The sequence below is a fragment of the Gallus gallus genome, chromosome 13, assembly GCF_016699485.2.
Source record: "Gallus gallus isolate bGalGal1 chromosome 13, bGalGal1.mat.broiler.GRCg7b, whole genome shotgun sequence".
Classification (NCBI taxonomy): Eukaryota; Metazoa; Chordata; class Aves; order Galliformes; family Phasianidae; genus Gallus; species Gallus gallus.
The window spans coordinates 3,114,961-3,133,666 of NC_052544.1; the positions used below are offsets into that span (position 1 = coordinate 3,114,961).

At 41.5% G+C, this 18,706-nt stretch overlaps 1 protein-coding gene across 5 annotated transcripts in view; it reads right to left on the reverse strand.

The window, feature by feature from the left end:
* Positions 1-7,811: 7,811 nt before the first annotated feature.
* The window catches only part of GABRP (gamma-aminobutyric acid type A receptor pi subunit), a 31,417-nt gene continuing 20,522 nt past the window's right edge, over positions 7,812-18,706 (reverse strand). For 4 of the 5 annotated variants that reach the window (XM_025155029.3, XM_046900496.1, XM_025155031.3 and 1 more), the window contains 5 exons: positions 17,839-17,921; positions 15,506-15,643; positions 14,218-14,370; positions 13,550-13,743; positions 7,813-12,887 (listed from right to left, as the gene is read on the reverse strand). In XM_025155029.3, the coding sequence (XP_025010797.2) occupies positions 12,573-12,887; positions 13,550-13,743; positions 14,218-14,370; positions 15,506-15,643; positions 17,839-17,921 (883 nt within the window). In that variant the 3' untranslated portion in view covers positions 7,813-12,572. Of the gene's footprint in view, positions 12,888-13,549; positions 13,744-14,217; positions 14,371-15,505; positions 15,644-17,838; positions 17,922-18,706 lie in introns of all 5 variants that reach the window. The other variant, XM_040647082.1, reaches the window with a different exon arrangement.

Genomic DNA, 18,706 nt, shown 5'->3' on the forward strand with positions numbered 1-18,706 from the left:
AACTGACTTTGAAGTCTTGGATTTGAGAGGATGGGTGCTTAGACCCAGTAAAGAACCCATTGTTCTCTGTCCATTTATCTTTTTCTCAGTATTTATGGGTGTCCGTGGTTTGCAGTCCAAAATAACGCAGTCCACATGCTTGGCTCTTGAAACAAAGTCCGAGTGATGTAGGACATGCGCCAACATAAGCAAGCTGCTGCAGCATCTTCAGACGTACCAGAAAAAGGTTTTGCCGAAGTTAGATGCGTCACTTGTTTTTTCAGAGCACTTTTCTGCTTCCATTTCTTAAGATGTGTTTACACCACTGATTCATGAAGGATGATGAAAGAAGTTACGGTGATTTCTTCTCCATTTCATTTGTGCCTAAATTTCTGCCGACATAGGGAGATAGATGTGCAGTTGTTTCTAACCAAGTGTTGTGCTTTTCTGCATAGATCTGACAAGTTAGGCATGCTCTTTAGCATCCTGCCTCATACTAGAAAGTCCCTTTTCCTCACAGTCCCGAGAAACTGCAGTTGCCACTGCTCAAAGTACATGCAGCTCAGTGGGATGCATCTTACTATCTGTTGGAAGTAGAGGTGAAGCATGCTGGACTTGTAGAGTCTGCAAACACGGCTCACTACTACTGCCTACAAACGTAACGTCTTTGTGTGTTTGTTAGTTCAGGGCAACATTTTCAAGACACATGCATAAGACGCTGTTAAGAAAGAGTAAATGAGAGAGAAATCACACTTAGATGTACTTGTCCTAAATGTTATATACAAGTAGGTTTTTTCCACTCCCTTTATATCCATGGTGCTCTGACTTAAGCACCACGGGGGATGCATTTTGTCCTACAAGGCTTACACCTTCTAGCTGCATCCATAAAGGCAATTCCTGTGGGGAAATGTGTTTACTTACCATCCAAAACACATCCATCGCTTTTCCCAAGTTCAGCTTTGTACCTTCTACACCGCGCATGCCTCATGCCTCAAGTTGTTCAAGATCACTTCCTTCTCCCAGACTGCATATAATTTCCCAACATTGGTGGAACACTTCTTAAAGCTAGCCTGGAGCAACCTACAGGGCCCTTTTCAATGCTGAGTGATGCCTGGCCTACTTCATTTTCTGTACTGTATGCTGGTTCTGAAAACAGAGTCAGACTCTAAAGGAGTACGGTATGTGTGTAATCGATGCTTTTGACATTGAGACGCAGCAAAAAAAAATAACCAATGAACTTAATGGGAAATTGATTTCTTGTCCCACTTTCTTATGCTGTTTATTGTGTTTTATTTCACACTTCCTTGTCAAATTCTAATTGGGCATTTAGTTTTGCATTATAGAATCTACTTATCACTGTCTATTTTATTGTGTCTGCAGCTGTAGGGAAGGAGTTTGCTGTGGATAAGGATTTGCTGTGACTCATATAAAGTAAAAAATGTTTGTGGAGGTGAAACTACATACAAAGTGAAGCCAAAGCTAGGAGGATCTTCAGGCCAACACTGCCAGCGTTAAGACTGAGCTTTGCTCATCTTCTTCCAAGTGGTATAGGCTGGTTTAGCAATAGGGATCAGTATATTAGTTTAAGGACCAATATATTAGTTTAGCAAAAGGGATTGATGAGTGCTAGCTTTAAAACTTTCCCATTTCGCCTTGCTTGGTGTGTGTGGACAGCTTTGTTTTTTGCAGTGATCCTGGTTCACAGGAGCACTGGAGTCACAACAGACTACTTTCATCTTTGCATCCACCATGTGCAGGGACTTTTTTCTTGGATTTCACATATGTTATTTTGGGTTATAATACACTAAGATAGAAAGTTGCTCATTCTGGCATAACACGCAGTAGGAATTTGCCAAACTAGGGAAAAGCAGCTAAAGGTCAGCCAAAAGTCACTGTGATGAAGCTGATGATGGAAGAACGAGGAGAAACTGAGTGGTCTGCAACCACCAGAGACCACTACCACTACCCAGAGGGACATTAGCCTATATTAATGAGTTCCTGGAAAAGAATGAATATACATGCCAATGTATCCTAACTTTCTAAATGTAGAACTTGAGAGGGTGCACTTGATTGTCAAATAATCCGGTACGTATAATTAGGAATAAATGAATGCTGCTTTCTAACACCACATTGAAGTTGGAGAGTTTTCTCCCCAGATTTCAGATGACACAAGAAATGTGATTTGAGGGCTGCAAAACATAAGTATACCAGCAAGTACTTTTCTGTGCCCCAGCATTAAAGAAACCCATAAATATCCTTGAAAGTATTTTGTGCATTTATGTGAGTAATGTAATCTGAGGTCTTGGTGGATCCAGCCTACAAAATAAGAACTGGACATACCTGAGGCCTTACTCGAACAGCTGCCACTTGGTAATGATCTGCAGCTGAAGGTTATTTTGACCACTGATTTCTGAGCTCACTTGGAACAAGCTGTGCGGGGAGGGGGTGAAATAGTGTGGTACAACATAGTACATGAGGTACACATTGGCACCTGTGAATGTCTTCCATAAGCAATGTCAGCTGTGATCAGTTGAGAACAGTGCTCTAACTCCCTGCTACCCAGGATGGATATGTGGCAGAGTCTGAGCAAATGGGAGAAAGGGGGAGCAAGGAAAAAGGTGGATGCGCAGCTGGATTTGAGTGGCACATCTGAAGCATCGTCACATCTAGTTCAGTGAGAATATATGTATTATTTCAGTTTGTCTCTCAGCCCTGAAGCTTGCTTTGGTGGAAAAAAGCATTAAGTCCTGAATTATCATAGTTCTAAATTCCTCCCTGGCTCCAAAACAAAACACAAGCAGCAGTAGATCGACACTGCTGGTGGAACAGCAAGACAAGCACTGCAGTATGGTCTCCTTTTTGGGCCCCACACCCCAGTGCCCTTAGAGAGCTGATGAGCAGTGCACCTGAGGCCTCCACCATCTGATAATGAGGGGAGGAGGTAAGCAACTGCAGTGCATGAAGGGAACTTCTCAACATCAGCTGCGCAGTAAGAGTAGTTTGGTAAATAATTTCATTAACAGCCGGGTTGAACAAAAGTAATGTCTCCTGAGCCTCAGCAGGTAAAGTAGCACTGATCGCTCTTTCTCTATTCTTTTTTTTTTCCTAAGCCTTTCCACATGGCATGAAAAGGATACTGAGTTCTACCAGCATCCTGCAGAAGGAGCAATACCTGAGTCAGGAGATGAGCAGTAAAGGGACATGGTAGGATGACCCAGTCCTTCCTGTATGCTTGGACTGCATCTTCGACCAGGACACAGCAAGATCTTACAAAATAATTCCTGTAAGTGAATTGTTAAGGAAATTGTATTCCTATTCATTTCCTGCTTTCTTTTTGGGGCCAGTGTTATGCTAAGCTGCTGAGTTGTATTGCTTTATTCTACTTTGCATAGTAATAGATGAGGTACATGGCTGATGCAATTTGAAATCCCGTTGCTAGTGATTCTTGAAGTACTGCTTTTTCAAGCAAAATGTGGTGTAGATCTTCATTTTGTATTTATTTGTGTCAGTTGCAGTTTTACTCAACCAAGGGTTTCTGAAGTTGGTTCCTACCAGACTCTCAAATCTGTTTTCTACAGACATGCACAGGAACCTTGTAAGGCATAATAGCAAAATACCAAGTAGTGATGTTCCCTTTCTATTCTCTCAATGCTGCAGTGGTACCTCTTGTTAAACAGTTGAAGTTCAGTTTGAAAACTTCAGTGTTCCATCTCCCAGAATGTATTAAGTACCCATTTTCGAGGTTTCTTAGCTGACTCAACATGTTTCTATCTAGGAAACCTTATACGTTATTGCACATGCACATAAAAGCGGCATTCAAGATGACTGTTATGATGGGTAGCAGCAGATAAGAGGTAGCTATGCCCATTAAGTATGTCTTTGTAGCGTATGATCCAATACTATACACCAGTCTCATAGGATCATTTTTCTCCTACAGTTTTCAACATTGAGCTTCAGTTAAGGTGTTCAGCTCTCTTGAAAACAGTATCTGTTTTTATAGAAATGAGTGGCAAAAAAAGGTTAGGCTAAAGGTTAGGCAAAAAATAGTTGGATGTTGTTTGTGGGGTTCCCAGCAGAAATGCTGACTTACAGCAATACAGGCAATCCTGCGATCTCCAAGCGTGTTCTTTGGTGCTGATCCTATTTGCTGACACACTGCTTTCGTGAATCTCATCATTAGTGCTGTAAGCACATGAAGAATAAGTTAATTCTACTGTAACATGATTATTAAATCCATTAATCAAAGGCAGGATATCCGTAATTAACTTATTCTCCAGCATCAAGTAAATGATTCTACTGTGAGGTTTAAGAAAGCAATTGTTCACAAATATGCAAACATACCATGGGGCTATTAGACTATAAGGCTTGTATAATTGTATAATTAAATTATAAATTTTGCATATTTTAATAATATAACATATATTTTAATTATGATCTTTGCAAGGTTAAAATGGGAGATCATGATTTTTGCTTATTTCTAGTTCTTACATCTCACTTAGTAAAAAATAAAATTCATGTCTGTTGCCTGCCTGAAAGTTGATAGTGTTCATCTCAGGCTTTGGCAAGGCTTTTGTTGACTCATTAGATCTGTCTCTACCAGTGGCTGCCTGTAGATTTTTGCTGTGTCACACTTCAGCATCATCGCTGTTGATAACTGTAGGCAATCAAGTTTCAACTTGCAGTAACAAAAGAAGTTCCTGCTGGCACTTTTCAAGCACCAAAAGCTTGGGTTGGATTAATGCAGGCTTAGTGGCTCTTTTTCTGTCTCTCTTTCTTTTTTTCTTTTTGCTGTGAAAGTCTCCTTTAGAGGAGGAGACAGTTTGCCTTGTCCAGTTTATATAAGAGCAGCTGATACAAAATGACTTCATAGCTGGATATTTATGAGAAGTTTCATTTCAAATAATATAGTTTTTGCCTCTGGCTGTGCTGTGGTTTAGCCCTGTTATTACTGAGAACTAAATCTTGAGGATATTCTAACTATAACTGCAGGGCCTGTTTGATCTACCCAGCAAAGTTAATATTTTCCAAAGCAATGGAAACTTTATAATGGAAAGTCTCATTAGCAAAAACTACCTATCCCTAGAAGCAGGCAGAGAGAGGAGACTTTGGGGGTTTTCTTTCACCTTCAGAAGGGATATGCATGTTGTGTGTGGGGGGAGAGGCTTTGATCTGGGGCAGCATAGGTACCAGGGAGTTGCATAGCAGCAGGAGGTAAGCTGCATGAGATGGCAGGAGGAAACTTTAGTGTGGGTAGGCATAGCAGACAAAGCCTGAGACAAACAGAGAGAGGCAGCACTTACCACTGGAAGGAGGTCTGAGAGCACAAGTGTTTCCTCTTGCTGTTTGATCCCTGCTGTGCTGCCTATTGACAAACAGGTGTGCATATGCTGGATGACTGGGTTGTGCTTCCAGAGATCACTCCTCATCTAATTTCTCTCATGGACTGCTGTATAGCGAGTTCCTAGAAAGCAAGATCCCTGTGGTATTCATTACATGGAGATGGCAGTGCATGGAGCCTCAGAGTCCTGATGCTCAGAGCCAGGGCCAAACCAAAGGCCTCCCTTCCCTGGAATCTGAACAGAAGCCAGATAAAGCCTACCTGCATTGTAAACCTAAGAGAAGTGCATATGCAAAGAACTTGGTCTCAGCCTTTCCAGCAAGGCCTTTCTTTCCTGCTGCTTCTTACTTGTCAGGAGTTCCTGGGGAAATACTGCTCCCTGTTGCATCTGGCTGGGCCACCCAGGCTACAGGGATGCTCACCTGCAGGTTCTGCACCAGCACAGCCCCACATCCTTCACTCACAGTGTTGCAGTAACGTATATAGTCTAGGGCCGGGATGGTGCAGGGCTAGGAGTAGGGACTTGCCGTGCCTTGGAAGCCCAGCACTAGTCCCAGCTACTTTCCTCTCATTTCTGAGGGTCACAATAAGCTGGGTGGCTTATCTGTGATAGCTTCGATTTGCACATGTGTTCCTAATGAAAGCTGGAAACCTGGAACAGTGGGGGGAATATGATGAGTGAAAAATTTGCATGAATTAAGAATTGTGGAAAAGCCTGAGCCCATTTAAAACAATAGCCAGACTCCCATTAACTTAAATGGGCTCAGGATTTCACCCAGCCTTTTTTCTTTTTTGCTTAGCTGGCTTCCTGTTTGAGTTGGCAGGGCAAATGGTCTTTGTCTCTATCCAGCAGGGTGTACTTTAGTTTGTGTTTTTGTTGTTGAGACTGATGAAACACTCTTAGAAGTTTCAGTTTGTTCTAACCAGTGTGGCTAGAGATAGTGAGCACAAACACCTGACGTGCACTGAAGTCAGAATGGTTTTGCTACAATGGATGTTTGAAAGCACAAGTGCTTCTTGAAGAGTTGGTCTGGTCTTACATTTGACATTACAGTTGATGACATCTGACAAATCTACATCTGCTTTGAAGAGATTTCCTGTTAGCTGGAAACCTCTGCTTATAGAACATGACAGCTTAATGGCATCTATTGATGCTGCAGGAGTGGATTGCTCATAATGACAGCAGAGTAGAAAAGAAAGTTTTCTAAGACATGGTAGTATAATAGCGCCGACTCCTCTCCTGTACCCCACGGTGTTGTGAGAAAACAGACCCACTCCTTTTTCAGGCTTTCGAGCTAGGCTGTGCTGGGGAAAGCCAATTGAAAACAGGAGGACACCTCTGGGAAAATCTGAGCTGGGAAAAAAGCAAAACCTACTGCCTCCTTTAGAGGAAGAAAAGTGTTTCTAAAATACATTTCAGGTGGGCAAAAGACTAAAACTCAATAAATCAAAGGTTGAACAAACCTTACAATTCTGAACTAGTGGGAGAACTTAGTCCTACAGCAATGACCAGAGATCACCATGGTCTCATCCTACTTTCAGAGCTTTAATTCCATGTCCTGTGAAGTTTATGAATTTGCTTTTTGGGTCTTTAATAGTATAGTATTCTATTCTGTGTTTTGTAAAACAATGTAACTACAAAAAGCACGGAAACAAGTACAGGCAATTGCCTTCTACAATACAGAGGGCCTCTGCAGTGTGAAAATAAACAGCCCACAACATGCTGAACAAAAAAACAACAACAAAGAGACAGCTTCTAGATTCACTGACCTGCAGAGTGGTGCATTGTCAGGTTCTGCCTCTGGACATCTCAGTGCTGAGCAGATGCAGTTGCGTGGTGTACCTAGATACAGTGCTGATGGGACTCACGACCTCTCTGTGCTGGAGATCTCTACTGTGTCAAAACTGTGCTAGTATATGCACAACTTTGCTTACTATCTGGAATCTTTGTGCAGTACACTGTCATTGCGCAAAGGCCTTTCTTTTTGGAGATGAAAAAAAAGTTATTTGTGCCCTTGTATGGCAAACAGGTATACAGATTGTAAGGTAAATAGGTATGGGATCAGAGAGATTATCGCATTTACAAAGGAGTAATGAAATAAAGAGCTTACCCATGTCCTGGGCTCGCAGAAAGGCTCCAAGGGGAGCGATCTCCAGATAGAGATCCTTTCTCCTTGGGAGTCAGCCCTTAAATGGGGTCTCTGTGGGGTGCAGCCTGGCTCCACCCCTTCTGGTCACTCAGGTGAAATTGCATTTACCTGTGCCCCTGCAGCTGACTCAGCGCTTGCCTCAGGTGGTCAATCAGAGGCTCAGGCCATGATTCAACAGTTCCCATACAGCCTGTAATGCTATGATGGGATGATAATAGCAGGGTGGCAAAGTCTTTGGCTACAGCAAATGAGAACAAGCCCAAATGCAGCAGCCACAGATACAGAAATGAAGGAAAAGAGCTGCTTACCTTTGGAAGACCTCATGTTGGCAGGAATCTCCAGCAAGAGATGCCCTCACTGCCAACCCTTCAATGAGGTCTGGGAAGGGGTGGATGCTGGCTCCACCCCTTCCAGTCACTCAGGTGTACTGCTTGCACCTGAGCTCCCTTGGGTTGGCCCTGCCTTCCCACCAGGTGCTCAATCACTGTTTCAGGTTGTGACTTAACATTTTCACCACAACACCTAAAATTTAATTCGCTTTCCTTCTCTGAGTTCACAGTTCGTAAGTCTTCTGTTAGTATTGCTTATCGGGAGAAACGATCACCCATATGTTAGCTTTGTGTGTATACTTTCAAAATAAGGCTTTCTTGTTTGCAATCAAAAGCATCTGCATTAACCTAACCAAGAAAATTAGACATAACAGATACCTTATTCCAAACAAAGCAGCTTGCAGTTCAAAACTGAATTCTCTGGAGTGCTCATCTAGCATGACAACTGAAAACAGATTTAGACCACAGGAACTTTCCTGAGAACTGTACTGTTTAGGACACAGAACTCGAAAGTAAGAAACATTCATTACAGACTTAATACTCACCTCAGATTTACAAGAAGCCCATTTTCTGATTCTAGATTTAACAGTAGATCATAATGTAAAACAATGAAAAGTTATTTCATTGAAAATGTGGAGCGTAACTCTGCTAATTACCAGCATTATATAGCTTTTGCAAGGAAAGATGGTTTTCTAGCTAGCTGTGTGCTGTGACACTAAATGCCATAAGCAAATAAGTGCTTTCTGCTACTCATTCAATTAATAGGTTTGAGATGGAATTAACCTTTTAAAAATGCAAGCAGCGGATGGTAGCATATATGTATAGAAATACCTTTCAGAAATCATAATGTAAACCACATGTTCTGAAACAATAGGATTCCTTAGCTGAACACATCATCCTCCTGAAAATGCAAAAATAATCTACAAGCTCAGGCTGCTGGCTGCTGCAGCACAGGACCTGCTTGTGCTGGGGTGAAGAGGGCACGAGAAGAGTTGGGAAAAACAAAGGTGGGGGATGTGGAAGGAAGCAGGATGACGCTGGGATGCACTTGAAGATGATATGTATGTATCAGTCAGTTACTCTCTAACATACACATTAGCACTAGACAAGGGCTGTGGTAATCTGTTCAAACCCTTCTCTATAGTACAGTGGTTTCATATTTTAAACTAGTCAGATAATCCCCAAAATACTTGATGCTGTTGTGGCTTGACTGCTTTTGGTCCACACTAGCTACGACAACTCTACATAGCATACTTTAAGGCATAATTTTTCTCTGGGTTGCACCAGATACAGCATTTGCATCACCTGAAGGCAGCATGTTTTCCTGTGGGTCTTTTTTAACCTAAAGGATTCTATAAATGCATTCACAACCATCTCTCTGCAAAGGCTTGAAGTGCATGCAAATGTTTATTTAAAAAAAAATAAAATCCAAAAGTTACGGCTTCAGGAAATACTTGTAAGGAAAGGCTATAGCAAACCAGACCATCCCTGCAAAATCATCTCAGAAAAAGCAGGTCAGTCTTTTCCTTCATACATTTCCATTTGGCCAAGAGCACAAACAAATTGGCACCATGATAGAACAGGGAATATTAGGGGCAGATATTGGGTCCTGTAGCTCTTCCACATCTGTGGTGCCAGTGCTGTCCAGCAGTGGGAGATGAAACAGCTCCCAGCTCAGGTTAACTTGGAGACCAGGGATCTTTCAGAGAGTGGGCTGCTGCTTAGAACTCCTCTTGTTCCCTATGAAGCATACAACAAGGCTGGCCCCTTAAGCAAACCAGAGCCTGTGTGCAGGGCTTACCTGTGGCCTTGCTCTCACCAGCAGTGTACGTGTTACATAGCAGTTCTTTGTGCAAAAGGAGGATTTCCATTTGATGTCTGTCAAGGTATCAGGGCTTACCTTTGGAAACCAGAAACAGAAATTGCACTGTACTATATATCTATCAGAATATGAAAGTCTCCCATCTTGAACTTAGTGGTGCTTCTAGCTTATGTTAGACAACATCTGAAAGGGACAGGATCATGCAGTGCACCATCCTGACCGCTCTGAAGAAGAAAAATGGGCTCATGATGGTCATCTGTCTCCACCAAGAACCATATGTGGGACCACAGCAATACCAGCAATAACATGGGGCTACTCCAGGGTACTGGGGAAGTTGAGTTGACTTGCTTCAATATAGAATGTGCAATTGCAAAAATGAACTTTGGTCCCTCCAGTATGCCCAACCTGTAGTACCTGCAGTAAGATGAAGCATAGGTGGCTTACTTACTTTGTCTCGTACTTTTGCTATCTATTCCTTGCTGAGAGTGGGTTTGACTGCTGAAATTGGCCTCAGGACTGCTCAGGCCACAGACGTAGGACCTCATGTTACAGCAGCCAAACATGTGATGTAATATTTATAATGCAGCAAAGTCCATTACTAGTAGTAAAAATGATCTATTAGAGCAAATAAAGCAGGAACGCATACTTTCTATATACTGAGTTTGTTTGTTTTTTAAGTTAGATGTTTTCTTTGTCCACTCCAGTAGCTTCTTAGTAATATTTTCATATGGCACTGAAAAAAAAAATTCTTCTCTTACCTTACCATTTTCTCTTCCTCCCTCTATGCATTTAAAAATCAGCAGATAGATAGAGCTGATGCTTTTCAAGACAACATGCCTTTCACTGTTCCCAGTCTGTGAAGGACACTTTGCTGCACAGATGGGTAACTTAGAACCAGTCCTGAGCAACCTCAAAGCCATAGAATAATAAAAAAGTAAAATAGAAAAGCAGCATCAATGGAAAGCAAGCATTGAGAGTGGCAGCTCAGGCAATTCATACGTCTTCTGCTATAATGTACAAAGAAATTCCTTTTGTTAACATTAATATTTGGCAGCTGTTACGGAGCGCACAAGGGCATTTTAGTTGGGTTTTAAAGAAAGAAATTGACACAGTAAGAAGGCAATGATTTTTTTTTTTTAATAGAGGATCTCTCTGGGGGTTTGTGTTCATATCACCAATATTCACTTTATTACATTTTATGGAATGGAGTTTAAATGCCAGTATATACAAGCCAACATTTCATTATTAGAGTTTGTGTTTATTCACTTGCCACTGTAAGTCTGTTCCCCTTTGTCTTTTTGTGCTGCTCTTTGTAAAATCTATGATTTATGAATATGTGGCTTAGATCCTTCACAATATAGCGTGGTGAGGTGGTTCAATAAAAAGTTATTAAAGTAAAAAAAAAATAATAATCTATAGTTTCACGTGCTTTGCCCACCTTCTATAGCAAGTCCCAGTAAGAGACGCCTGCATGCATGAGACTAGAATATAAACTGCATGCTGAGAGACCTCGTTCAGCCCAAACTCCTGCTGACTGGCAGCCACTACAGGCAATTACTGTTTTGCCTACAAAACTGCAAGATGATACTCTCAAAGCAATGAAAGTTGCATGAACCAAAAAGGAGGGAAAAAAGTCTGCCATAAAACATTGATTTTAAAATCGGGAAATGAAGACCCTTCTAATAGCCTGAAGATACACAGTACCAAGTGCCATTTGGTTCCCATTCAGCATTTGAGGGGTGTATCTCATTTATTTCTATAACAGAGCTCTCGGTCCTGTTAGTTGCAGTGTAAGTGAAGCCAACTGGCAGTTTCCACAGCTTGCTTAGGATATGAATTTCTGCAGAAACCTAACACTTTGTCAGACTTAAATAGAGAGGAAAAAGCTGATTTGGATCATTGTGCCTTTATCCCCACTCATGGATTTTTCACCCAACAAAGCTGCTGACTCGCCACAGCTGCAGAACCATATATAAAGAGGGACAGCAAATTGGCCCCTCTTGCAGGACTGACAAGAAACAAGGGCTACTTATAACAGTGAAGGCTGAAGGCACTCTCCAGGATGAAGAACAATCTATTTGTGAGGAAGACAAGGAAGGGAGTGAAGTCTGCTCAACTGCAGCACAACAGTAAGCAGTGCAACAGGAAGAGTGTGAGATGTGTTATAAAAGGCTTTTGTTGCCCATAGACTCTGTACCCAAAACTCTGGGGGGGAAAAAAAGCAAAACAAACAACAGCAACAACAACATCTTTACAAATGAAGAGCCCATCCATCTGTCTCAGGGATGGGTAACTTCAGCAAATGAGGATTACCTCACCGAGTCTGCCAGGTATTAAAAACAGCAAGGCATACAACTTTGCTGCTGCCAGCATTACTGAAATCACTGCTCTGGCACTGCATCACCCCCGGGACAGGGAAGTACCGTGCACGGGAGCCATTCCTCTGCGCACAGCACACTGCTGCCTTTGGGTTCACTTATTTGAACAGAGGAGCTATTGAGATGGCAGTCACAGTCTCTCTGCTACTGTTATCTCTGGCAAACACAGAACAGCTATAATCATACATCCTCATAGAGATCTGAACAAGAAGGTAGGTTCCAATCCACTTCAGGTTATCAGGATAATTTTGCTACCTCTAGTAATCTGTGGACTGCCACATGCAGTCCTACATATCCATCCCTGGCCAGAGAAGCTGGATGCTGGAATGAAGAGCCCATACCAGCCAAGAGCCCAGCAAAGCCACTCGGCTGAACAAGCAAGTGTCCACAGTCATTGTTGCTAATGCTGAAGCATGAAGACTTTGCATCTCACATACCCCATCCACTCTTTTGCTCCAGACCTCAGGAAACACAGAACATTTTGTCTATGCTGGATTCACTGGGGTTAGATACCTAGATGACCATTGGCAGGATTCCTTTCCCACTGAAGTGGGAGAACACGAAAACCCATTCCTACTAAAAATATAAATAATAAGCCCAATAAAACACATTGACCAGCATAAAAAACAACGGAAAAAGCAGTTTAGAGTAGTGGTCTACATTACTGGGGTTCTGAATTGTGAAATAACCGATAATCCTGGACATTTTGTTTCTCAAGAAGCATTTGATTTTCTCATGAGTTTTCATAGTCAAGTCACTGCAGTTAATATTATCACTGGAAATCTCAATGCCTGTAAAACTGATTTGCTTCTTATAGCTGGTGATGGAGCTGCTGAGGATGCTAGTGATGTTGATTTCTTCCATTTCTTTAGTAAGTTCATTTGCAGGCCCCTAAGAAACAAGAGTATACATACCAGTTATACCACAGTTGTAAGGTTTGTCTCCTCCTACAGAGGAGAAGTACTTGATCAATAAGGAGACCCTAAGGATAAAGATGCAACCACACAGCTTCATATATGTTCATCAAAAAGCCCAATATTCAGAGCTAACTTCAGAAGTGCTGGGAGTCCCAGAGATGTATGTCCTTCCACTGCTTTATATCTGGACAGTTTTAGTTCTTTAATGAAATCTAATTCTTGACATCGCTGGGCAACCCACTGTCCATCTTCTTCAAGGCCTTATGGGCCAGATGTGGCAGTCTGTCTCTCTTCACTTCTACAGAATAAATAGCTGGAGAATCACCAGGGATGTGGGATAGCTCTTTCATTTCTTTCAGGATTGGTACCCTTGATGACCACTGGGCTGTTATCATACATGAATATTTAATTCCTTCCACTAAAGGAGATTGCTTTGAGAAATTCACTCTAGGCCTAGGTATGTTCGTAATCACTACTACTGCATTTGCTGCACACAAAAAAATTACATTTAGTGACAATTAGGAGAAGCAGCTGTGAGCTGTACTCATAGCAGGATGAACAGTCTATGCAGTTAATAAAAGACTAATTATTGTTCATCTGAGATAACAAGTTTTGTTATGGTAGATCAGACTTTACCTGTTGAGGTGTTTTAGCTGTATGTTTTTGTGAAGAGCTGTAGTGAGCAACTGCATATTCCACGAGGGCACCAAAGATGAAGGTGAAGCAGATGCCAAGGTAAACATCAATGGCCTTAATAAAACAGTTGGTTTTTGAAAGTGAACTTCGTGAGCCAATCATCAGAGTTGTCATGGAAAGCACAGTTGTTACTCCTTGAAAAACAGAAAAGGAAAGACCTTCTCATATAGACACTTGGGAAAAGGCTTGGCCTATTCTCTATTTGTGTACCCAGTAGTGGGAGCAGTGTCACTCTGCTTCTATGCAAAAACAACACATCTTCTCTTAGCAGATCCACATCATCCATCAACTGAACTACTGGTGTAGCACCAGCTACTAGCTCCACAGACATTTCTCTCTGCTTTTGACAACTTGGCTCTGGTAGGTACTTTGCTTTTACTTTCCATTCTTTCAATTAATAATAATTAAAAAAATACAAAAACTTCCTTCCACCAAAGCTCATTAGGAAGAATATGTGTGCTGTTCTTTGCTGTAAACCTAGCAGGAGCCAGCAAAGGCAGAATGTGTGCAGACCATTGAAGCAGAGAGCTCAAGAAAATTACCATCTACCCAACCATCAGAGGCACTCCTTGCCTGCTGAAACCTCCCTTTCTCAGGTAGAAACTCACCAATGCAGGTTCTTGCAGGCACTGAATCCAGCGTGATCCAAAAAGAAACCCAGGACAGCATAACAAGCAGAGTAGATGGCACATAGGTCTCCAAAATGAAGTAAAGGACATTTCTTCTCAGCTCAAACTGCAGTATTAGTCGTGGGTAACTGCCTGTTCACAAAAGGGAGAAACAGTGATCATGAGATTTCTAAGTTCCCTCAGCCTGAAAGGGGGACTCCCCAGCACCATTCAGTGGAGCCTCACTGAAATCATGGGAGATGCATTACTTACAGAAGCTCGACTTCTTGCCTAGAGATGTTTCCTATCTAACATATCCTAGACGAAAGGACGTGTACACACAGTGTGTGGTTTGCAGTGGGGCTCCTAAACTTAAGCTGCAGTGGGAATATTTTATTCCAGTGTCATAACTCAAAGCGGAGAAAGGCCATTGCTTTTTTCTATTCTCTTTTTCAGCACAGCGTATTTTTTCCCAAGAACTACTGTGAAGGGGCACTGCCAAATTCATTCTTATCTGATGGCTGAGAAATTAAACAAAAGATCTTCTTTTGATTTCAGCATGCTTTGGTTCATGTCCCAAAGCATCCCATTATCTTATCATCACAGGGATTTACATCCCCTTTATTCATTAGTAATTTGTGATCTTTGGTAACTGTGTCTTTTTGCACTCAAAACAATTTCAGTCTATTTTTTTAAAATCCATTTGTCTTTATACTGACGTAAGGATTCCGGGGCTGGACTGCTAGTATTTTCAGGAGATATTTCTGCTGTTTAAACAATAGTTCCCTTTGAAGTGTGGAAACAAAAAACATTTGTTCTGTGGCTGCATACGCTACAGTAAACACAAAAAAAACCCCATCGTTTTTAAAACCTGGCCATTCTGAGGAAAATGTGCCCCTTTCCCTAACATCTAAGTGAACAGAAGAATATCTACACTGAAAATCAAAAAGACATTGAGTTCAGAGGGATCTAAATCCATCAAAGCAATGTAATTGCCACTTTGGAAGAAAGTATATTTAAAAGGTTTAATTCAGGTGTCTGTGGAGGAAGACACTGAGAATTTAAAGAAAATTGATTAAGTGAATGTAGGGCACTAAAAGATTCATCTTTCATCTACAGAATATCCCGATTGCAACAAACTGGATTTCACTTTCTTCCCATCTCTTTGTACGTTTAAGTTTAGCTTGAGGCTTTGTTTGAGCCTTCTTGAGTCAAAATGCATCCGTTTGTAGAAGAGAGGGGAGGGGCGAGGGAAGGTACGCAGGGCTTTTCTCCTTTGCTGCTTTACCTGTTTCCTGCTGTGACTTTGAGATGAGGGTGTAGTAACGTTCCACTGTGTACTGAGACAACCGCAACTTTTCTATGCCATGGACAGAGTCATTTCCTCTCAACCATGTGAAGATGACATCATTTTCATCATATCCCCCTACAGAGAACAAAGACTCGTATTATTGCGGTCACCCAATAAATGCCCAGCTGTTGTTCTGCCTTTCCCATTGGGTGGGAGCAGAAACATCACCTACACATTGCAGGCTGCGCAAAGGCCCTCTAACTGCATCAGCTAGTGGTGGAAGCTGGCACTTTCTTCTGCCTGTGTGTTTTCAGTCTGTTGGTTTTGATTTGACTTAGGAACACATACCATTGTGAGTGATGAGTGATGCACAACATGAAAGACTGCAGAGAACCCGTTTCAGACATCTTCATTGTGTATTTTAATTTCAAATTATTTTAACATTGTTAAAGGTAATTTAACATTCATGGCATCCCCAGATTGATTGCACACAGCAGGATGAAACTCCTGCAGTGATCTGAAGCCTTGAGCATAGTCTCTTTGATCATGTCAGGTGAGCAGAGGATCACAATAGTCAAAAAAATAAAAATAAAATCATTAAAGATCTCATTGAGCCTCCTACCAGGTTGAAGAAGTGCATTGCTCTGGCCCACCTATTCAACTGCTTGAAAATATCAGAAAAGGTGTTCTTACTTGAGAGTGTGGAGCTCAGACTCCTATACCTTTACAAACCAGGCTCTTCTGACTGTATGTGTGTTGCCCAGGTCTCTTTACAAATAAATGTTTTTAGTGCTTAGGTAACACTGAATTCCTGCTCCAGAACACTGGAATAGATGAGGTGAACAGTTCATGTTCTTATCAGTACAGCCTACATGAGCTGGCTGCAAAATAACCTCTAGGAGTGTAAGCGATGGCATAACAGTATGTCAGGTTACTTCATCCCATACTTCAGTCTGAGGGATAAAGCTTGCACTCAGGCATCAGCTAGCCATTCACTTCAACATTTTTCACTTCATTTAGGAAAAAAGCCTATCAATTTCACTGACTTGATTCTTTTATTAAGTGCCCTTCTAGGGGAAAACGAGTAGGGATGCCTTTAGACTGATAACAACCTGTTCATCCTTGTAGAAGGAATAAGATGCAGTTACAGTTCTATTTTTACCTAATTGTGGTGATGTTTTTTTTTATTAGACACAAATTACCAGAGCTTGAGTATGATGAACTCGTAAATCAGGTGTCCAGGGTATGAATCCCTATGTAGAATCATAAGCATGTGGCTGTTCAAAATTTCTAAACAGTTTTATAGATTGTGATTAGTAAGGCAAATTTTATAATAAATGATAAACTGTTGTTAATTCATCTGGCATGTTTAAATAGCATTATTTCTGGGCACTTATCCTAGTGAAACCTCCAGTGGGCAATGTGCATGTAATTTCATTGGAGTTCCACAGCAACTGAGCATGATGTAGGACCCAATCACTTTTAAAGCAGACCCAAACAAGCTATGCTTTAGCAGAAGAGGGCAATCATTATTATTTCAGGAGCTATTCTTTGTAATAAAGTTAACCGTGGTGAACTAATATGATTTTAATGTGAAAGTAATATGTGCTTCCTTAGGTGCTTCATGCTGCAGCCCCAGAAGTTTAATCTGGTCTTTTCAGCACTGAGATTTCAAGCATTTCTTTTTGTGACACAAGTGGGAAGAAGTTCCTTGCTTGTTGCTGAGCTTCACAGCTACATAACAGCAGTACTGCTCTTGCTGAGCTCCTGGGAAAAGCCCTGTAGTGTATCCCAGGTTTTCTTTGAGCATTTAGCTGTTGTTAGAGTTCTTAGCCAACTTTGCTACAGACGAACATGTAATTTAAGAGCGGAACTCACTGATGATTCTTCCTGAGACCTGCAAGGCTGAGACTCCAGTTGAGGATCTCACCATCTCTGTTACTGTAACAGGCAACCCTCACAGAGAAGGCTGGGCAGGTTTGGGAGGTACAGCAGGTTTCAGAAGAAATGTGGGAAGTTGTACAAAGTTGTGCAAAAAGGGGCCACATTTGGAAAACCAGCAACTACTATTAAATTCATTCTGTATAAAACTCAACAATTTACCCCTTGATAAAGATATGATTTGTTACCACTTTTGTTTTAATTGAACAGTAGCAAAAATCCTCTCATCTCTAGATTACAGCACAAACATTGGAAGAATAATGAAAAAGTTGTTTGCTTTTGGACATTAATATTTGCTACTTTTGGGGGTCACTGTGATAAATGCGAATATTCAAGATGCATATTCATTATGCACAAACAAACATCCAGCCAGGTTTTGTTATACTTACAGCTCTCTAGCTGCAGTCTGCATGTCTGTGTGTCCATGGGATACTTTGACAGGTCCATGTTACAAGCAACAGTAGTAGTAATTCTGTAGGAGGAGAAATAACTCAAAAAATCACAACAAAACCATATAATGGAATATTTCCACCTTTGACCTCTGCTATTTCTACATAGCAGAGAAAACCACCACAAGGATTCTGATATGTCATTTAGATCCTTTTGACCTATAAAATGAATGGGCTGCTATAATCAGAGCACACCCTCCTTAAGATACACTCTCTGCAGCCATACTGATGAAAATGTAACTGAAGGAGGAATTTTGCCCTGTTGTGGTAGGAGATTTAATGTAGATTCACATGCTTCCATTGCTACTGTTAGCACTTATAAAGAAGTTGCTCGTTGCCACCTGAGGCACAGTAACTAACTGCATGTACACACTGGCTTGCTTCAGTGCAGAGGATAAATGAATTAACTGCAAGTAAAGCTGCTGTAAGCTGAAGTCACTGGCAGTTACGCCGAGCTGGGAAGAGATAACACTAAGACCTCACACAGTTACAATGTACATTTCTACAGTACATGTACACAAACACTTCTTGCTAAAGAGAAGAAATCAGCTAAGTAGCATTGGATAAGCAAATAATTTCATCATAGAATGGCTTAGATTGGAGTGGACCTTAAAGATCATTTAAGCTCTGACCCTCCTGCCATGGGCAGTGTTACCAGCCACTAGATCAGGCTGCCCAGGACCCCATCCAGCCCGGCCTTGAACACCTCCAGGGATGGGGCATCCAGAGCCTCTCTGGCCTATACATTCCAGCACCTCACCACTCTGAGTAAAGAATTTGGTCCCCTCCGTCTGCCCAATGGCAACAG